We start from the raw sequence: 19504 nt of genomic DNA on the forward strand, positions 1-19504 counted from the left end.
TTGTCAGACCGCCACACGGACATGCAGTGCCGAGGGAACATGAGATCGAGAAGCTAGTGGATCATGGGAAGGCTGGCGGGCCTTTGTCTGCTGCCGCCGGGTCTCTGTGGCACCCTACCAGCCCTGCTAACCCCAGCAAGCAGCAGAGCAAGGCTGCATCTAGGTGCCCTGCTGCCTGCTCACCTAGGAAAATGAGGATGCCACAGACGAAAAAGACATGGATGGACATAGTCTAATGAAACCCTTCCTGCAGTTAATACTTGCTAATCAAAAAGGATTTAGGAGAAGAAAAGTGAAACAGGAAAATGGAAAGCTAGTGAAATTGCCTAAGCCTTTAGCCGGTTAGGATAGACGAGTTTAGCCAGGTGAAATTATTAAATGAAAACATTGCATCTCCTGGCAGATGCTGCATGCTGGTATTACCACTTACTGTGCTCCTGCTTCGGAGCAATATCTAGTATACAGGTGGCATCCTAGGAATACGTAGTGAATTGTTTGAAGGTGTTTAAAATTAGACACCAATTTTGTTACAGACACCAGTTTCAGAAATGTAATAGGCAAGACTTGCTTTCATAATGTCGTTACCCTTCTAAGGACCAGAATTTCTTCTAAGGACCAGCATGGTGGTATACGTCTGTCATCCCAGCTACAAGGGTAGCTAAGGTAGGAGGATCACAAGTTCAAGATCAGTCTGGACAAGTTAAGGAGAGACCCTGTCTCAAAATAAAATGTTAAAAGTGCTAGGGACAGTGCTCAGAGAGAGCGTGCTTGCATAGCACGTGTGAGGCTGTGGCTTCAGTATGTCCTATCAGTTCCAGAAAGCTGCCCGTGTTTCCTCCCTGGGATTCCTGGGTTATATTTTTTGATCCTATCTGGTTGTTGATTCCTACCTGTTTTGTTATTTTATTTTTGTCCCGAATAGAGAGGGAGTTCTTGTTTTATGGCATGTCTGTGTTAGTCTTCTGCTGACATCTGTGTAACTAGTTCAGTCTCCACCCTTCCTCTTGTGCTCTAGGTAGCTACAAATGTAAGCTTTCTCAAACATTGTCTTTAGCTCCAGGCCTGAGTCATTGTCTATAAAATGGAGATAATAGTAATTCCTGTGCGTAAGGCTGTTTTGGAGATTAGTCTGATAGTTTTGTAAGTGGTGGCATGTGGTAAACTCATTAGCATAGTTGGTTTGATGTAGTTGTTATTGTCAGTGCCCGCGATGGGTTCAGAGTGCCTGTTGAGCCACTCAGCAAGCTCAGAGCTCTGTCTGCTTCTCAGGTCCTCCTCCCTTCATGGCCTCTGTGACTTCCAGAACCCCATTGAGAATGCTTTCTTCCAGAAAGTATTGCTTTACCCAAGTGAATCTTTTCTCTGTGTGCCAGAACATTTACCTCTCATTTTATATTTCACACTTTTATTCTCTGTTGCTTCTTTACACATATCTTTTTCGTTCCTCCCTTTTTTTTTTTTTAAAGGAGAGTCTTACTTTGTAGTCCAGGCTTCACTTATCTTCCTGTCTTAGCCTCCTGAGTTCTGGAATTGCAGGGGTGCGTTAGCATGCCCAACAATTCTCTTGCTCCATTTGATGTCCACCTTACTGCCTTTAAATACATGGTAGATTCATTGTGGACACAGCATAAACCTGTGACTACCTTATTAATTCCTTGGAGCACCTATTTGAAATTGTGTGCATATCAAGCCCTGTTTCACACGAATGACAGCAATAATCACCAACAGATATACTCTGAAGTTTTCATCTCATCTTTCTTCCTTTGTCTTTCTTCTCTTACTTCCTGGATTCTAGACAAAAAAAAAAAGTCTTATTGAAGAGAGTTAAAACCTGCCATTGATTTTTCCCTGAAGTATTAATTATGTGTTCATGATTTGAAGGTAATCTTTGACGGGGAGGAAGCGGTGGATGCTGGCGGCGTCACCAAGGAGTTCTTTCTTCTGCTGTTGAAAGAACTTTTGAATCCCATCTATGGGATGTTTACGTACTATCAGGACTCAAATCTCTTGTGGTTTTCAGATACAGTAAGTTAACAATGTCACAATTAGATAACCTATTTTATTAAGCTTCCTTTTTTTTTGTTGTTATTCCAATTCCTTGATTTCTAAACTTGCATGGGAGGCATGAAAATGTGTCAGTAGTGTACTCAATGTATTTGTTTTTGACCTGTTGGCAAGTCTTCACCGTGCACATCAGCCAAGCTCCCCTGTTCCATTTCTCCTAGGCAGTATCTCCATCTGAGTACCCACGAGGGCACAGTGTGCAAAAGAAACTGATGTATGGTGTGGGATAGAAGTAGGCAAATACATCTTCTGTAATTATGATGGTAACTGTATATGACTATGCACACATAGACACACACACTTGATTTTTGAAAGTTCAGGAGAGCTGAGTTTTAAAAAGGCATTGTAATTTCATGCAGCCCATAATTTAGGCTTTTTTTTTTTTCCTACCAGCTTTTCCCCCTAGAGCTACACTGTTCCAAAAGGTAGTCCTTATCTTCATGTGGCAGATTAAATTAAATAATAGTCATTTGCTCAGCTTACTAACTGCATTTCTAGTGCACAGTCCCCACCCGTGGCTACTGGTTACCACGGGGACAGCACAGGCTACAGCGTTTGTGTCCTTGCAGAAAATAGGCGGACAGCTCTGCGTACATAAGCGGGTGCTGTTTTGGGGTGCTTGTCCATATTGTATCTTTTGAGGATAGGGGAACGTTGGTCAAGGGCATTTCCCTGACTCAAAAGATAAATACGAATATAGCCTTGTTTCTTTTAAGAACTTTTGAGGCCTGCAAATTCTGCATTTCTTTCTAATACATTTGCATGCATTCTTAACAGTGTTTTGTAGAACATAACTGGTTTCACTTGATTGGCATAACCTGTGGACTGGCCATCTACAACTCCACCGTGGTAGACCTCCACTTCCCCTTGGCTCTCTACAAGAAGTTACTGAACGTAAAGCCTGGCTTGGAAGACTTAAAGGAGCTGTCCCCTACTGAAGGAAGGTACGAAGCAAAGAGATTCACAGATGAGTTTGAGGGACAGTTCTGACTGGCGCTGGCACGGAGATGAAAGATTGAAAATACCACATGTCCAAGTCTGAGTTTGTTGAGCCCGTGTAGACTGTGTGGGTACTTGCTTGATAATACTTGGAAAGACAGGGGATACCGTAAAGAGAGACACAGAGAGAGAGAGGAAAGAGAGAGAGGCCATGGCTGCCCAGGAAACAAAATCAACTCTGCTTTTCTTATCCTGAACAAAAATAATGGAAACTCTGTGACACTGTTTATGGTACAGAGATGTCAAGGAGGGATTATTGATAAGGGAGGCTTGGGAAAGTTTATTGGTATGAAATTCACATGCCATATAATCGACCCATTTGAAGTGTACCATCCGTGGTCTTTAAGTTTATTAGCAGAGTATGGTGACCATTACTTCTAGAATATTCTCATTACTCCCCTGCAAAACCCATTATACTCTTTTGCTCTCACCCCCATCTCTACATCTGCCGGCGCTGGTAACCACTAGTCTGCTTTCTTCCCCTGTCAGCTTGCCTGTTCTAGACATTTCTGATTAATAAAATCATGCAATATGTGGTCCCCGGTGTTTGACTTCTGTAACTCAGTGTAAAGTTTTTACTTAGTATTTCAGGTTCATCCAGGGATCATCTTCATGTGCCTTTGCCACATGCTGCTTATCCATGCACAAGTCTGTGGACCTTTGTCCTGTGTCCACTTCGGGCTCATCTCATTATGAGGAGTGCTGCCATGAACACGTGTGTACACACTTTTGTGAGGATGTATATCTAAAGTGGAACTACTGGTTCATAGAAGAATTCTGCATTAGCCTTTGAAAATGGACAAACTTTCCCAATTTCAACTCCAAAGAGATTAAAATCCCAAAGGTTGAAATTTTGAAAGCCAATAGTCAATAGCCTGAGCCCCATGGGGACGGGGGAGGAAAGAAGATAGAGAAGAAGAATAGAGGAATGCTGGACAAGGGGCTCGCGCATTTTCATTATATGCAGGAGAGCTGCATTATGTTCGGCACAATGGATGCCTAGGGGCCCGGTGTGCTTCCAGGAGATTGGAGCCGTAGTCTGGGGAGTGACAATGGGAAGGCATGCCCTCTGCGTGGGAGGCAGCACAGATGCCGCCAGTGATGGAGCAGACTGGAGAGGACAAAAACTGAGGATAAATTGAGGTCTCTAAGAGTTAGTACTGAGTTTTCTTCTGCTTTGAACAGCGGAACTATAGCCTTTCTGGCACCAGCAGTAAAAAACAGCCTCTCCTATCTTAAATCGTCTACATGAGTTTTAACAATTGCCTTTGCTATCTATGAGTTTCATCTTTGCGTGGTTTCCGGTACTGGAGGAATATAGACTGTGTGAAGACTTTTCGAGAGCCTTTCTTTGTTTTGTGCTTTTCGTCTGTGTGTGTGCAAATTCGCCTTCATGAAAATGCATTATCTTTATACTGACTTTGTGTTGAAGCATTGTGCATGTGTGATTGGCACTTGCTTAGTGAAAAGATGTTCTTTTTGTTCATCTGGGTTTGTAAGACGAAATTTCTCAAGATCTCAACTCTTTGGGCAGACATATATGTGGTGGGTTTTGACCCATCACCTCACAAGGCTTAGATCGCCCCCAATATAGTTTGGATGCCACAGTCATAAAGCTGGGTTCTCATTTGACATATTTCTCCATATGCATCATACGCCTGCCTCATAACTCTTATACCTGTGCAACTCTTTATGTATGCAAAAATGTGTGTTATTTGCCCATTTTGTTGCATCAGTGGCTTATCGAAATATTTTATTATGTTTTTATGTTTTTTTTTTTCCTTTTTGGTCATGGGGCTTGAACTCAGGGCGTGGGTGCTGTCCCTGAGCTCTTTTGTTCAAGGCTAGCGCTCTCTCACTTTGAGCCACAATACCACTTCAAGTTTTTGAGTGGTTAATTAGAGATAGCTGCATGGCAAAGGACCTAGCTAGCAAGATCAATAGAAAGCCCACAGATTGGGAGAAGATCTTCACTAGCCATACAACTGACAAGGGTCTCATATCTAAAATATACTTGGAACTCAAAAATTTAAATCCGCCAACAACAAATCCCCAAAGAAACAACTGCCCGATAAATAAATGGGCTAAAGACTTAAAGAGAAACTTCTCTGAAGAAGAAATAAGAACGGCCAATAGACACATGAAGAAATGCTCAACCTCTCTAGCCATAAAAGAAATGCAAGTCAAAACATCATTGAGATTCCACCTCACTCCAGCTAGAATGGTGATAATCAAGAACTCTAATAACAACAGATGCTGGAGGGGATGTGGCCAGAAGAGAACCCTACTACATTGTTGGTGGGAGTGTAAACTTGTTCAACCACTTTGGAAAGCAGTATGGAGGTTCCTCAAAAGACTACATAGAGCTCTCCTATGACCCAGCAATCCCACTTTTGGGCATTTACCCAAATGATCACAAGCAAGACCATACTAAAGCTACCAGCACAACTATGTTTATTGCAGCATTATTTACCATAACTAAGATATGGAACCAACCCAGATGCCCCTAAGTAGATGAATAGATCAAGAAAATTTTATATATATATACATATCACATTTGTATATCACTCACAGTGGAATTCTATGCCTCCATCCAAAAGAATGACACTGCCACATTTGTTAGGAAATGAAAAGACTTGGAAAAAATGATATTAAGTGAAGTAAGCCAGGCCCGAAGAAACATAGGTCCCATGGTTTCCCTTATTTGCAATAACTAGTATATGTCTGGGACAAGTAGAAAAGGTCAAAGCTACGTACATATGACCAGATAAGATGAAGTTAAGTGAACTGAACCCCAAGATAGGGACACAAGTGGTTTTTTCTTTCTTGCTGTTGTTTCTAATGTATTTATAAGGTACCATGTGATTTTTTGTTGTTGTTGTTTTGTATGTTCCTCTCCCACTGTATTTGATGTCGGTCTAATGGTCTAATTCGGGTAGGGCAAGGGAAAAAACAAAATGTTTAAATAGGGATACAGGTTGACCATTGTAACAATGAGATGTACAAGATACTATGTTGAAAAATGAATTTTACAATTTAGGTGAGGAATGTAGTTGTGGAGGTGGGAAGGAAGGGATGGTAGGGAAAAACAAAGACGGTAACAATGTTTGATAGGAAATGTACTCATTACCTTGCTCATGTAGCTGTAACCCCTCTGTACAATATTTTCACAATAAAAAACTTATTTAAAAAAGAAGAATCTCATATGGACTGTACTGCCTGGGCTGTCTTTGAACTGTGATCCTCAGATCTCAGCCTACAGAGTAGTTAGGATTATAGGCATAAACCACTGGTGTCTGGCATGTTTTTGTATTTCTTAAATCCTCTTTTAGAAGTGATAATAACTATACCTTTTGGAGGCTTTTTTTTAATGCTAGAAAGTGAGTGGAATCTCATGAATACTAGCTAACCTCTCACCCCTACATATTCTTTTTTCTAGAATTATTTTGGGGACTTTAGAGATATTAGACAGAGATTTTGGTCTTTGAGGATTTCAGCTTTTGTGTTTATGCCATTGTGGATTTTGTTTTCTGGGAGTAGGTCCAAACCCACGATTAAGATTCTTAAGAGGATAGGGTGACTTTGTAGCTTTCTTTTTTTCCTGAGGGGACCATTGTATAACTCAGGACTATAGGTGAAGCCTGTCTATAGGGCCACCACAGGACCATATTGCCATATATACTCTCCCAAACAATACCAGAGTTCACAAATACCAGTGTGTCCGATATAAATCTGTCTTATTGTCCCCTTAAATCTGGTAATCTATGTCAAGCTAGGAAAAGGAAAAAAATACAGGTCTAGGGACAGGTATAAGTTCGTGGCTTTCTTTCAGTCTGAATTTGTGCTCATTCTAGAAATCTCTTATAGTTCTTCCTTACAAATGGTCAAGATATAATAGCAACCGGTAGAAACACTATTGCAATATCTGATTTGCCTCTTTTCTTTTCTGTCATTCTATGATTAGAAGCCTTCAAGAGCTTTTAGATTACCCTGGCGAGGACATCGAGGAGACTTTCTGCCTCAACTTCACGGTGAGAATTTTTATACTTAGAATTGTGACTGTCTATCTCATCAGGCTTACAAGACACAATTAACATGAGTTCTCCAAACCAAATGACAATAAAGTCTCTGATTTGGGGAATCAAAGTACTTTACTCATAGTATTGTGAATATAATGAGAGTTCAGGAAATATGTTGGATAAATGAATCAACGATTAATCTGTCCACTTGTAAAATTACCAAAACAAGAATCCTCTTTTCTCCTGACACAGCCAAGATACTTATTTTCTAGAGTTCAGGTCATTTTTCTCTTGAAATTGCATTTTCTGGTAACTCTGTGACTGAAAAATATTTGTCAAAAGGTTGACGTTTTTTGGACTCAGATTCGGTCTTCTCCTCCAAATTGTAAAGATATGGTTACGAAGTGCTGCTTGTTTCTAAACTAGTCATTTTAGTTTGTGAGAAAGGTAAATGGTGAGCCAAACTGGAGCATGTCTTTTCCTGCCTCCAATGTAGATCTGCCGAGAAAGCTATGGAGTGGTTGAACAGAAGAAGCTGATTCCTGGGGGCGACGGGGTGCCCGTGTGTAAGGGTAACAGGTTAGTGCTGACCGCCCCTCTGCACACATGGTGGCTCTGTTCTTCTGTTCTGACTTTTCGAACCCCAATTCAATGACCTTTTAATCCCTTTGCAGAGGATGGAAGGGTAAATAAGAGCCCAAACTTGAAGATTATAGGGAATTTTTAATAGCAGACCAAGCACAAGCCCTGGATTTAGGGAATAACTACTTAGCTGTAGCTCTCCATGTCATTGGCTTTGGTGCTAGTAAGTCATATATATATATATATATATATATATATATATATATATATATATATATATATATGTATATATATATATATGTTTATATTTGCTTTGCATTTTTCTCATCTGTAAAATAGGATTGTTACAATTGTCCTGGCTACCTCATGAGATAGTTGTGAGAAGAGAGTGAGATAGTTTATAGGAAAATAATTTGGAATAAGTGGACTCCCAGCATGTAGCACAGGGTTTCTAGTATGTATCCAAGTGCCTGGCACAAAAATATATATAGAACAAGTGGACATTTAAATAGTCATGGTGGCAGAGGAAAGCTACTCACCTCATGGCAGCCAGGAAGGAGGGGGAGAAAGAGAGAGAACACAAAGAGAGAGGAGAAAGATAGACACACACACACACACACACACACACACATACACACACACACACACGGAAAGGAGGTTCCTGGAATAAGATGGAGCGTTCAGAAGCATGCCCATAGCGACCGCCTTCCTTCCACGGACCCCTACCTCCTAATAGCCCCTAGAGTGTGAACTCCCACAGATTTCTCACTGATGAAATTAGCATCTCATGATCCAACTACCTCTCAACAGCACCAGTCCCCAGTTGGGGTCCAAGCTTTCAACACATGAACCTTTTGAGGAGACACTTTATAAATCAAACCATAACAACACTCTGCCCAGAGCCAGGATGACCACACACAGGCCGAGACAGCCCCGCCCTCCTCCCCTTGAGATGCCAATCTCAATCAAGCCCAGGTCTGCTGCCGGTACTTCTAACTCACCGGCTTGCAAGTTTCCCATAACCCACTCTTTCGGTTTGATAAATTTGTTTGAGTGAGTCACAGAACTGAGAGGAATACTTGATTATGCTGAGCATAAAGGACATTAGATATTATGAAGGACATTGTAAAGGGGACAGAAGAGGTAAGGTATGGAAGGGTCCATGCTCTCTTCAGACCAACCACCGGGATCTTCCACAGGTTGAGAGGAAGGAAGCTCTCATGAAACCCTACCCTTTGGGTTTTGATAGAGACTGTGTGTGTGTGTGTGTGTGTGTGTGTGTGTGTGTGTGTGTGTTTCTGTACTGGTTCTGGGACTTGAACTCATGGTCTAGACACCGTTCCTGTGGTTTTTTACTAAAGGCTGGCTGGCACCCTACCACAGCTCTACTTCCAAGTTTTTTGCTTGGTTGGTTGGAGGCAAGACTTTTCCGGCCTGGTCTGATTGGCTTCCAATGATGATCCTCATATCTCAGCCTCCCGAGTATCTAAGGTTACAGGTGTCAGCAATTGGCACCTGACTTGGAGATTCCTTTATATTATCTAATACTAAGAGAATAGGTTGTATAAACCCCAGAAGGCTTGTCTGTTCAGAACTGCCTCTGTACAGCATTCTCTCCTCCCCGGTGTTGGACAGTGCCCCTTCTAAAATAGGGTCTTATCTAAATCAGACAGGTCATAGAAAGGTAGGGAAGATTCATTTTTATGACTGGCATTGAGAGGAAGTTAGAAGCTTTAATCTGGGACCAAAGCTAAACGAAATACAGTATCTGACTTTTGAGCATGTTTCATAATCTCTGTTTTATATTTTTAGAGGAGGGAGGATACTCAGTTTTGTGTATACTTTTGTACTAAACTATGATAATCTGGGTATACTTGTGTATATCTGTATCTAATATCTATATCTGTGTATATATTAGTTTACTTTAGTTTTGGAGTTGTGTGAGCTACAGCACCAGAGTGAAATAAAATGATGCTGAACTGCTAGATTTACTACCAAAGCAGCTTCAGATGATGAAATTTACTTGGGATTAGAGACTTAATGTAGAAGCGGGTCTGTTTATTAACAGCAAATAATTTATTTTCAGAACATTTTTCCTTAATAAAAACAGTGTATTCTTATGTAGAGTCTGACTGTGCTTTCAGAGTTAGGAAATTCATGGTTATGATTATTGCTCTCTCTTTCTAGTTTGAACAGTTGCTTTAAATCATACCTATGTATGTACACAGATACATCATCTGCACTGTGTCTCCGATAACATTTCAGTGACAGACTGCACAGTAATCTCATAAAATTGTAAAGGAGATGAAAAATTCTTGTCACCTGGTGGTGTCGTAGCTGTTGCAGCATTGTAGTGTGACGTAGTTCACCTGTGGCCGTGGGGACGCTGCTGTCAACCAGCCTACTGTGTGCTGCCAGTGGCGTGAAAGAATGGCTCGGGCAGTGACATGCAGAACAGAGCACTTGATCTGGTAACACAAGCTGTTAGAGTGTTCTTGCAATTGATAAAATGTGTTTTCCTGTAAGTCACTCTGCTGTGTTCGGCCAGCAGCAGCCTGAAGCATTTTACCTTTCTTGTGTCTCTTTAATTGTATCAAGAGGCCACTTAAAGTGGGTATCCGTCTAGGCTTGCGTGAGAACACACTGTGCTTGCCCGGCTGTGAAATCAGCGTCCTAGAGCACTGACTCCTGGCCTTCTGGCCTTTCCTTTGTCAGGGGATGTCGCTTGCCTTTTCGCCAGGTTTTAGATAAGATCATGTGTGTGTCATTTGTCGGAGCTAACAGAGGCATAGGTAGGACTGAGGAAGGGGAACATTCAGAATGGCTCACGCTCTGGTGAGTTTTCACAGCGCTCTGTGTGTTTGGAGCTCTGGGCAGGGGAAAAGTAATGTAGCCCAGCCAAGGTAGTTTACAGTACAGTCTATAATGACGCTGTTGTGAAGGCTTATAATTCCTCTTCATAGTTTTTTTTTCTTTTTCTTTAGTTGTGGGGCTTGAACTCTGGGCCTGGGTGCTATCCTTCAGCTCTTCAGCTCAGGGCTAGTGCTCTACCACTTGAGCCACAGCACCATTTCCAGTTTTCTGATCGTTTATTGGAGACCAGAATCTCACAGACTTTCTTGCTCGGGCTGGCTTTGAACCATGATCCTCAGATCTCAGCCTCCTGAGCAGTTAGGATTACAGGCGTGAGCCACTGACACCTGGCACTTTTATTTTATTTTTTAGTGTGTGTGTGTTTTCTGGTCCTGAGGCTGGAACTCAGGGCCTGGGTACTGTCCTTCAGCTTTTGTTGCTCAAGGCAGGGGCTCTGCCATCTGAGCCACAGCTCCTTTTCAAGTGTTTTTTGGTAGTTCAATGGAAATAAGAGTCATACTTTCCTGCCCAAGCTGGCTTCAAACCGTAATCCTCAGATCTCAGCCTCCTGAGGTAACTAGGATTACAGGCATGAGCCACCGCACCTGACTTTCCTTTCATACTTCCCTCAAATTATTTCTCTTAGCTTATGTTCTATCTCTGTCAGTTTTGGTCCCTATTTTTCTCTAAGTTGGGTTTTTCCTCTCTTTGTCTCTGATTCTCCCATTGGCATCACTCTCATTCTCCTTATTCAGCAGACATTTCTTTAAATCACCAATTCAGTTGAGTCAACATTGGCAAGAGAAACTGCGTGGGACTACTGAGACATACCCCAGTTTGTTTAGGGTGATAAGCTGTTCTCCTGTGCAACCAAAAATGGAACGTGAACACTAAACAGAGTGGTTAAATCTGAAGGCGTTCAGAGAACTCAAGTTGGGCAGATGCATTGGGGAGGACAGATCTGGGGTAGAGCTGCCTTTCTCAGCCTACCAGGATTTGAGTGCTAGAAAGTAGAGGGAAAGCGTGGAAAAGCTAGCAGTGCTGTGAGGAGTGATGGATGAGCCTGAGTATTGATTCAGCCATGTTGGACAAGGGCATGGCCAGAGAAAGCTTTTACCTGTACAAGGGACTTCGCTTAGTTGGGGAAGTTAAGTTGTAGAAGACTTTGAAAGTTTGAGAGAGAAGTTAAGCTCTATTTAGCAGGTTTAAGTAAGTGACCGCTGTTGGTCCCTAAGCAGAGGAGTCATGCAGTAGAAGTGGGTTCAAGGCATACTGTTTTCTTCATCTTCATTTTAGCCTTCACTGTTTTGTATCTGTTGTTGGCATCCTGTTCACAGATATGACTTAATCCCATGAAGGGCCTTGCAGTCCATGGTACTGAACTGTGTGTTTGTTTGAAACTATGTGTTTGTAGGTTCTCTCTTCTGGTGTCTTTTAGTATTTGCCTCTGACATCAATGCTGCTAGAATATCCAGCATACGAATGTTCTGATGACAAATGGCCTCTTTAAAAGAAAGTCTGTCAATCCAAAAGAATAAATAAGGTAAAGGGTATAGAATGCCTACCGCTGTCCTGCAACACAGATCACTTTTGTGACCTGTAGGTGTTTCTCCCTATCAGTAAATAAGCAGTCACTTCTCCAGGGGATACCAGTTTAGTTCAAACCCCACAGGCTCAGCACTCAGTACCTCAGCACTTTCTCCCCGCCCCCCCCCATGTTCCCCATGTTTGAACCAGTTGTGAGTCCCAAGCTCTTTCATCTGTGCTTGTGACTGACTTAGAAGCCAAAGTTCACCACCCCACTCAATAGGGTTCCATTAATTTACCTGAGTGCCTCGCAGAGCTCGGGGAAGCACACACTCATGTGTCCCAACTCATCATCAAGGCGTCACAGAGGATGTAGATGGAAGGAGACATGGGCGAGGTGGGGCAAGGCCTCTCTGGGTGTGCTGCCTTTAGAGGAGTTTCAGTGCTCAGCTGTCCAGAAGTTCTTCCAACTCCATCACTTTGAGTTTCCTTCCAGTCTTCATTTTGGAGCCATGACTGAAGTGCAGACAGTTGTATAGGAATGTGAGTGGATGTCCAGCAAGGCCTGCCTGCCTGCTTATTCTTGGCCTCTCCATGTGGCTTTCTTCCTTTAGAGAGTGGGGCAGGGCCCATCCAAAATGGGGTTTTTATAGTTTACTCTTGGACAAGATAGGTCAGAGAGTTTGTGGGTATTTTTTTCTTTTTAGTAGTGCTGGGGATGGAACCTAGGGCTTCAGACTTGCAAGGCAAGTGCCCCTAGCACTCAGCCAAAGAGATTTTTCAGGCAACTCCAAGACAGAAAGGCAGGGGAGAACTCCAGTATATTTCCTAGTTTCTCTGACCTGCCTTGAGAATAGGCAAAAAGAGGGCAGAGAAGGTTAGGAAGAGGTTTCGCTTTTTAGATTTTTTTTTAAAGAAAATTTTAAAATTGTTATTATAAAGGTGATGTACAGAGGGGTGGGGTTTTACTTTTCTAGGTCTAACACACTTCAACATACCTGTCTTTCACCTTTACTGTTCTAAAGCTGTTCTAGAGGTGCCACAAAGCTGAGGTTGAAGGCCAAATACTTAAACATTCTGGTCATTTAAAGAATAGAAAGTAAGGTGCTTGTCTAGCAAACATGCAGCCCTAAGTTTGATTCCCTAATACCATGAGAGAGGAGAGATAAGGTTTATCAGAGTTATTAGCTAGGAACTGGGGCCCAAACCCAAGAGACTACAAAAGGAGCCCATATCATTTTCTTATTTGTATTTTTTGTACTTTGTGTTATATATAGTATTTGTATTATAAAACTCCATATTTTTGTTGTTGCTGCTGTGGCTTTCAGAGTAATAGTTTTAAAAGCTTTCTGTCTCTATGCAAAGAAGACTGTGGTCATGTCATCCATGGCCAGACAGAAGAGGAAGCCGCAGTGCCCTGTGTCTGAGATTCAGGTATGGCGCCGCTTCTGTGTGAGGTAGCATTTCTGCCTGTGGCCTTCCTGGGTCACCAGACTTCAGTGAGCACCCCATGAACTCATCCACACTGCCTCAGGTACAGCTCTGTGTCACTGGGTGACAGATAAGTGATCTGGAGGCTGAGCATGCAAGGCAAGGTGTCACATTCTAGGTCTGCTTCAGGGTTGTGGACTGTTGACGTCTTACATTCTCAGTGTCGGAGAGCACGGAGAATGCAGCTCTCATGACTCTCAGAAGGGCACAGATCACATTCCTGAGGGTTCCATCCTCATGACCTCATCCAGTGTGACTGACACGGGCCCCTCTGAGCACCATCCACTGTAGAATCTCATCCTGTGAATGTGGGGTACGGGGTTTGGGCAGAGACTCAGTGCACAGTACTCTTGCACAGTTTCTACTACCCTAATGTGGTCGCTGGCCCACTGCTTGATGTCAGTATTATCCCCGGTGACAGTCAGAAAAAGCTGAATGAATCCCTGCTTCAATTTTCATCTTGTATTGCATAAAATAGAGATCTTCATAAAGTACCTTGAGAGCCTGGAAGGAAAGGTTATAGGCCATTGTAAAATATTAATTATTATAGCTTTTATTCCCTTCGCCTATTATGTGCCATATTCTTACCACCCACGCTCTAAATGATCAAGAAAATGAAATGAAAGAACGAGAAGAATAATATCCCTTAGATTCTCATCATTGGCCATTGTATGCTGAGGACTGCTGGCAATGATGCTGTTTTTAGGGTTAAAATGGCAAGATATCTGATGTCATAGCTGCTTTGAAAGAAAAATGCCAGGGTACCAATTCTTCATCTATAACTTATTTTGTTCCATTGTGTGTTAAAATTGCTTTTCATTGTTGGGTAAGAGCTACACAGTCAAAAGAAGTAAAGGCTTCAGGTATAATCTCCGCTGTCCATCTCAGTGAGACCCTGCCTGGCTCGGTGGGTCACCTCTGGATAATAGTGTGCTTCCTGGCTGCTCAGTCTCTGAGTTTCTCATGCTCTGCAACATGAAGTTCTTATTATTAATGACAAACTGTGAATGATGCCATTTTCCCCTAAACTTACCTCAGTTTAATGCAGTTGCTCTTTGTTTTGTTTTTTTTTGTTGTTGTTGTTTGTTTGTCGGTCCCTAGAGCACCTAGATTGCATAGAAAGAACCTGGAGGTGGTCATATAATATGATAAGAGTCCTTAAGATCCACTGAAGTTGGGACTCTGATAAACTAAGTGGGCCTATCCCCATGGTAGTGCATGAGTGTGCAGGAGTGTGCATTCGTAGCCATGTGGCAGGAACAGCAGATAGATAAGAGGCTGGTGACACTTCCCAAGTGCTCGCCAGGCCTCAGGCACCTTTGCAAGTACTTGACGTGGAAGCCATCCCACTTGATGGAGGAATCCAGGCACGGAGAGCTTAGGTCACTCAGTCAAGTTAACATAGCTACAAGTCCAGGGTTCAAAACCAGGCAGATTGAGTCACAGTGTCTGCTCGGTGGACATCCACATCCAGTCACTGAGAGCTGAGATGGGCTGGGGGATGCTTGTCCCCCTAAACTCCAGGAGAAGAGAATGGCTGAAGATGCTGCTAGTTTTTGTTTTTGTTTTGTTTTTTTAGACAACGTATTTTTTCAAAGTCAAAGTTAAAAACATACTATGTATGTATGAATTTGAATGTCTGAGTTTTTAACCAGGGGAAGAAAATGCTAGAACATTACTTCAGATATTGTTACAAAACTCTGCCTTTCATAGTAGCCGTTTTGACTTGTGTGTATGTTCTTTTTCTCCTTTTCTTTTCCTTCCCCTACCCAGGTTTTAACGTCTATTACATTGCATGTCTGTGTGTGTATATAAAGGATTTATTTTTTGCCTATAAGATTTCCCTTTAATGATAAGATCCCAAGGATGAACTTAAATGAAAATGTATGGCATATTGAATCAGTAGATAGATATTTTTGCTAAGTTGATGGCTAATGAATTTTGCCAGTTTATGTATCATCCTCAATACATAACAACCATTCACCCATCCTTACACTGTGATTAACAGTTCCATTAAAATCTTCTTTCACATATAGGCTACTTTAAATATTCCATAAAGAGGTGATCCATTTCGATGGATCAAAGGTAATAGCTATGCAGCAATGTGAATGTAATATATGACATAAATGACATGCCACAGAATTGTTTCCTGTAAAATGATTGATTTTGATGTTGTGGATGGGTGATGGGTATGTGCAATGCAGGTATGCTGGCATATGTGCACAGAGTGTAAACTTACAGGCAGGGACAGTGCTGTGCTAGCTGTGCACATGCGTCTTACATGCTACGATTTTCTGCACAGACCCCTAGAGCGTTGGCTGTGTAGGTGATGCAGGCTGCCTTTCTCTCTGCCAGTGACTTTGCACTTCATTGGCTAGGTTTGGCTTGTAAGAAATTACAAATGGTTTACTGAGCTATATCGTCTATGACTTGCCTTGAAGGGAAGGCATCCTGCTAGATGCTTCACAAACCCAGGTTTCGTGGCTATCAAATAAACAAGCTAGGAAATGCAGGGTTAACATTATCCTCGCTAGAAAATGATGGAAGTCACTTGGAATTATGAAGGGTTTTGCAAACATCCTGGAACCCTTGAGGTAGTGGTGTGGTCAGGCACTAGCAAAAAACCCTGTAGCTAAAGTCTTATCAGGAAAGAATGGCTTGCTGCCTGGATCACATAGCTGGGAGCTGTCTCAAGCCGTTTTACCTAGTGCTGCAGTGCAGGGACGTGTCTCTCCACCCGAACCTTCTCTGTGTAAATAACCTGTTGATGATCTTCAAGTATTTCTCTAAAAGAACTAGATCATTTCCAAATGAATAATACAGCCTTAGGCTATTGTTATTATAGTATTAGCCCTTTGCCATTCATATTCATTGTGGATATTCCTAATTTTTGTTGGCATCTGAATGCATATTCAAATCTTTATCCTTTCCTCATTTTGAGCCGTCATCATCTGTTACATCCTTTGGTGTGATGCCACCCTAATCTCAGCCTTTCTGTGTCTAATAGTTGATAAATACCTAATGTATTTTCTTTAATGAAAAATTCTTTGAATCTTTAAATGTCTAACTGGTTTCTAAAGTACTAAACATTTTCTTAACTAGTCTCATACGTAAACATCAGGGTAGTTATATGTAGTTACATTAAATTACAGATGTGACTTGGATTTCAGTTTGAATTGTGATAAAAAACAAATTTGGGAAGAATTACCACTTCTGTGACATTCAGTCTTATAATCAAAAACCTGTTACATTTGTGAAATCCTGTTTTGTTTTGTTTTGTTTTGTTTAACATAGGTTATAGACATTTGTTTTGGTAGGTTGTTAAACATATACACACATGCAGAGACAGACTTCAGTAGAAATTACCTGTAAGATAAATTCCCCAGTAATTATGCCCTTAATTTGTGAATCATTTTTGTTTTTATTGGCCCTAGAAAAATGCTGAATGAGTCTCTCAGTTTTAGAGATATAAATATTATCTTTTTTATTTTACTAAAATAATCATGACTATGATAGCCATGAATTATGTGGTGATAAATTTTACTTTTCCTCCGGTTAGCCTGGCTATGCAGAAGATTACCACCACCTTAGATTGTTTGTGCCAGGCCGTCGTCATTAGCAACAGGTCAGAGCTACCCTCCATTTTGACTTTAAAAGCAGCTTCTGTGTCATTTTAACCCTTCAGGGAAATGGAAGAGATTGGGATCTGCTTTTAGAAAGAATTTTTTTTTTGTATATTCATAATGTCATATTGAAGTCTTATCTTTTTGAGGAGGAAATTAAAACCTGATTTTATATTGAAGCCAAAACAAGATGGTTTATTCAATTTCCTGCAATATTGAATTAAAAGGAACATTCTTCTTTGACAATAAGGAATCATGAATGCAGGGACATCATAATGGTTATTTTTTCCCCCTTCCCCCCCTCTTTGCCCATGGAAAAAAGAGGGTTGAATTACCAGAGTATTTATCATTTCTGTACTAATATTAATAATAAAGCTGAAAGGCTAATCAGTACTTAATAGATAACACTGTTTATTGGTTTTATGGGTAGCACATCATTAGTTGTTTTTAATTGCAAGGAAGGGAGTAAGACCGGCCCCATTTAATGAAGAAGAGACTCCAAGCAGTCAGAATGTTAAGTCTTTTATTTATTTATTTTGAAAATACTGTTTTATTAACACCACAGTGGTAAACAACTTTATGCGGATGTTTCTTTACAGAGCACATAGACTTCAAAACCCACAAAGAAGCTAAGGGTCCTTCACATCAAATGTATTCTTCCCGTATGCCAATCGATCCTCAAGCAGTAAAATTTATTTATGCACCATTTTATATTTAATGTCACATTTACATAGCAAAATAATGAAGGCACAGCTAATAGAAGCAAACTGAAACCCTTTCTACTTCTGAGCTGGGGATGGGGACACACACTTGGGTTGGTTCTTCAAGTATATAATTTTTTTTTCCCAAACATTAGCTTCAGTGAGGAGTTTTGACTGTTGGTTTCACAGCTACACCCTAAAAGCTACATGACAGAAACACTTCACAGGGATCAAACCACACAACGCTGGAAACACATGCGGTACAGAATTTGCTACAGTCTACATCTCTTGAATTAAATGAATATTTCTACAACACTAGGTAAAGTGATTCAATACTTAAAACACTTTGGGGGAGGGGTGTTATTTTTAACGCCTTTTTTTTTTTTGAAGACAGTGCCAAGTAAACAAACGTGAGACTGTTAGTAATGAATACAGGATGACACTATTATACAGGTTACACCCGCCTTTTGGGCCACGTTTCTCTAATACACAAATACCCAGAACATTTTTTTTTCCCCTAAAGTTGAAATGGCAGTTTTTCCTGGCCTCGTTCATAGTTCACGGTCTGTGTCGCAGGCTGCTTCTCCCTCTCTCCTCCGGCCTGTCCTGTGTCAGTTGCAGCCACATCTTAAAAGATGACGTCTTTCTTAGGATCACTGCATGGGGAAAGATCAGGGCGACAGAAATGAAAAGAATTAAGCAATTAGAGATGCGTCAGGGTTTGCTTGGCTGTCGGAGTGGATGGATGGATGGATGGACAGGTGGATGATGGATTCCACATGACGTACTTACTTTTTTCTTCCCGTCTTCTGAAGCTGGGGGGGGGGGTGAACTCACCAAACCAATCACCACGCTCACCTGAGCGGGGCTTGCTTTTTGCTACATCTCTGGCCTAAGTTACTTGGGATTTAAGTTAGGAAACGTCAGCAGAGGGCCTGTACCGTCTATCAGAGGGGAGGTCGGGGTGGGGAGGGAGGGGGGGGACCCGGTGGCTCGCGCCCCCCACCGCGCGCTTACTTGCAGGCGCCGTCGGGCACTTGGGTGTTGGGGCCGTCGTTGCGGCGCCGCGCCGCCGCGCCCGCCTCCTCGTCCTCCTCCTCGTCGCCGTCTTCGTCGTCGTCGTCGTACTCTTCGTCCTCGTCCTCGTCGCCCTCCAGGGTCCAGGCGCAGCCCTCCATCTCACCGGTGAGCTCCTGGATCTTGGCGAGCAGGGGCTTGTAGATCTCGTTGTACTTCTTCTCCAGCGCCTGGAACTCCTTGTCGAACTTGGCCTCGATCTTGTCGCAGCGCTTCTGCAGCTTCTTGAGCGCCAGGACGCGGCACTTGACGGAGTTGGGCAGGCTCTCGATGAAGTCGTTGCGGGGCTTGGCCGCGCTCTCGGCCGCCGCCGCTGCCGCCTGGCTGGGCTCCGCGGGGCTCTGGTTCTCCGGATCGGCCATGGTCGCGTGGAGTTGCCGCGGAGGTCGGGAGGCGCCCGCCGGTGGCTCTGCGTCCGAGCTGGTCGGCTGCGGCAAGTGCGGGGTTCGGCGCGCGTCTGGATGCTGCGGCTGTGGCTGCGCCAAGTGCGAGGGTCGGCGCGGGTCCGGAGAGATGATGCTGCGGATGCGGCAAGTGCGGGGGTCGGCGCCGCGGCCCCGCCCCGCGC

At 42.5% G+C, this 19504-nt stretch overlaps 2 protein-coding genes across 3 annotated transcripts in view; one reads left to right on the top strand and one right to left on the bottom strand.

The window, feature by feature from the left end:
- Herc3 (HECT and RLD domain containing E3 ubiquitin protein ligase 3) overlaps positions 1-19504 on the top strand; it is a 109829-nt gene that overhangs the window by 75934 nt on the left and 14391 nt on the right. For both annotated transcript variants that reach the window (XM_013029773.1, XM_013029774.1), the window contains 4 exons: positions 1882-2025; positions 2842-3008; positions 7028-7094; positions 7579-7661. In XM_013029773.1, the coding sequence (XP_012885227.1) occupies positions 1882-2025; positions 2842-3008; positions 7028-7094; positions 7579-7661 (461 nt within the window). The remainder of the gene's footprint in view (positions 1-1881; positions 2026-2841; positions 3009-7027; positions 7095-7578; positions 7662-19504) is intronic.
- Nap1l5 (nucleosome assembly protein 1-like 5) lies at positions 9983-19298 on the bottom strand. Its single transcript, XM_013029708.1, has 3 exons — positions 18877-19298; positions 11963-12035; positions 9983-10246 (listed from the first exon to the last, which is right to left on the bottom strand). The coding sequence occupies exons 1-3, from the start codon at positions 19296-19298 to the stop codon at positions 9983-9985; spliced, it is 759 nt and encodes a 252-aa protein (XP_012885162.1).

Source organism: Dipodomys ordii, unplaced genomic scaffold (genome assembly GCF_000151885.1).
Source record: "Dipodomys ordii isolate 6190 unplaced genomic scaffold, Dord_2.0 Scaffold122, whole genome shotgun sequence".
In the NCBI taxonomy this organism is placed as follows: Eukaryota; Metazoa; Chordata; class Mammalia; order Rodentia; family Heteromyidae; genus Dipodomys; species Dipodomys ordii.

Excerpts from the sequence above, each read along its gene's own strand:
- Nap1l5 (XM_013029708.1), bottom strand. The coding sequence starts at position 19,298 with ATGGCCGATCCGGAGAACCAGAGCCCCGCGGAGCCCAGCCAGGCGGCA. Across the intron at positions 12,036-18,876 it reads GTGCCCGACGGCGCCTGCAA|ACTTTCTTTTAAAGAGGCCA; the intron begins GTAAGCGCGCGG and ends TTGGATTGACAG. Across the intron at positions 10,247-11,962 it reads TAGCAGCATTGATGTCAGAG|AGACACAAGAAAGGTAAAAT; the intron begins GCAAATACTAAA and ends ATACAATTAAAG.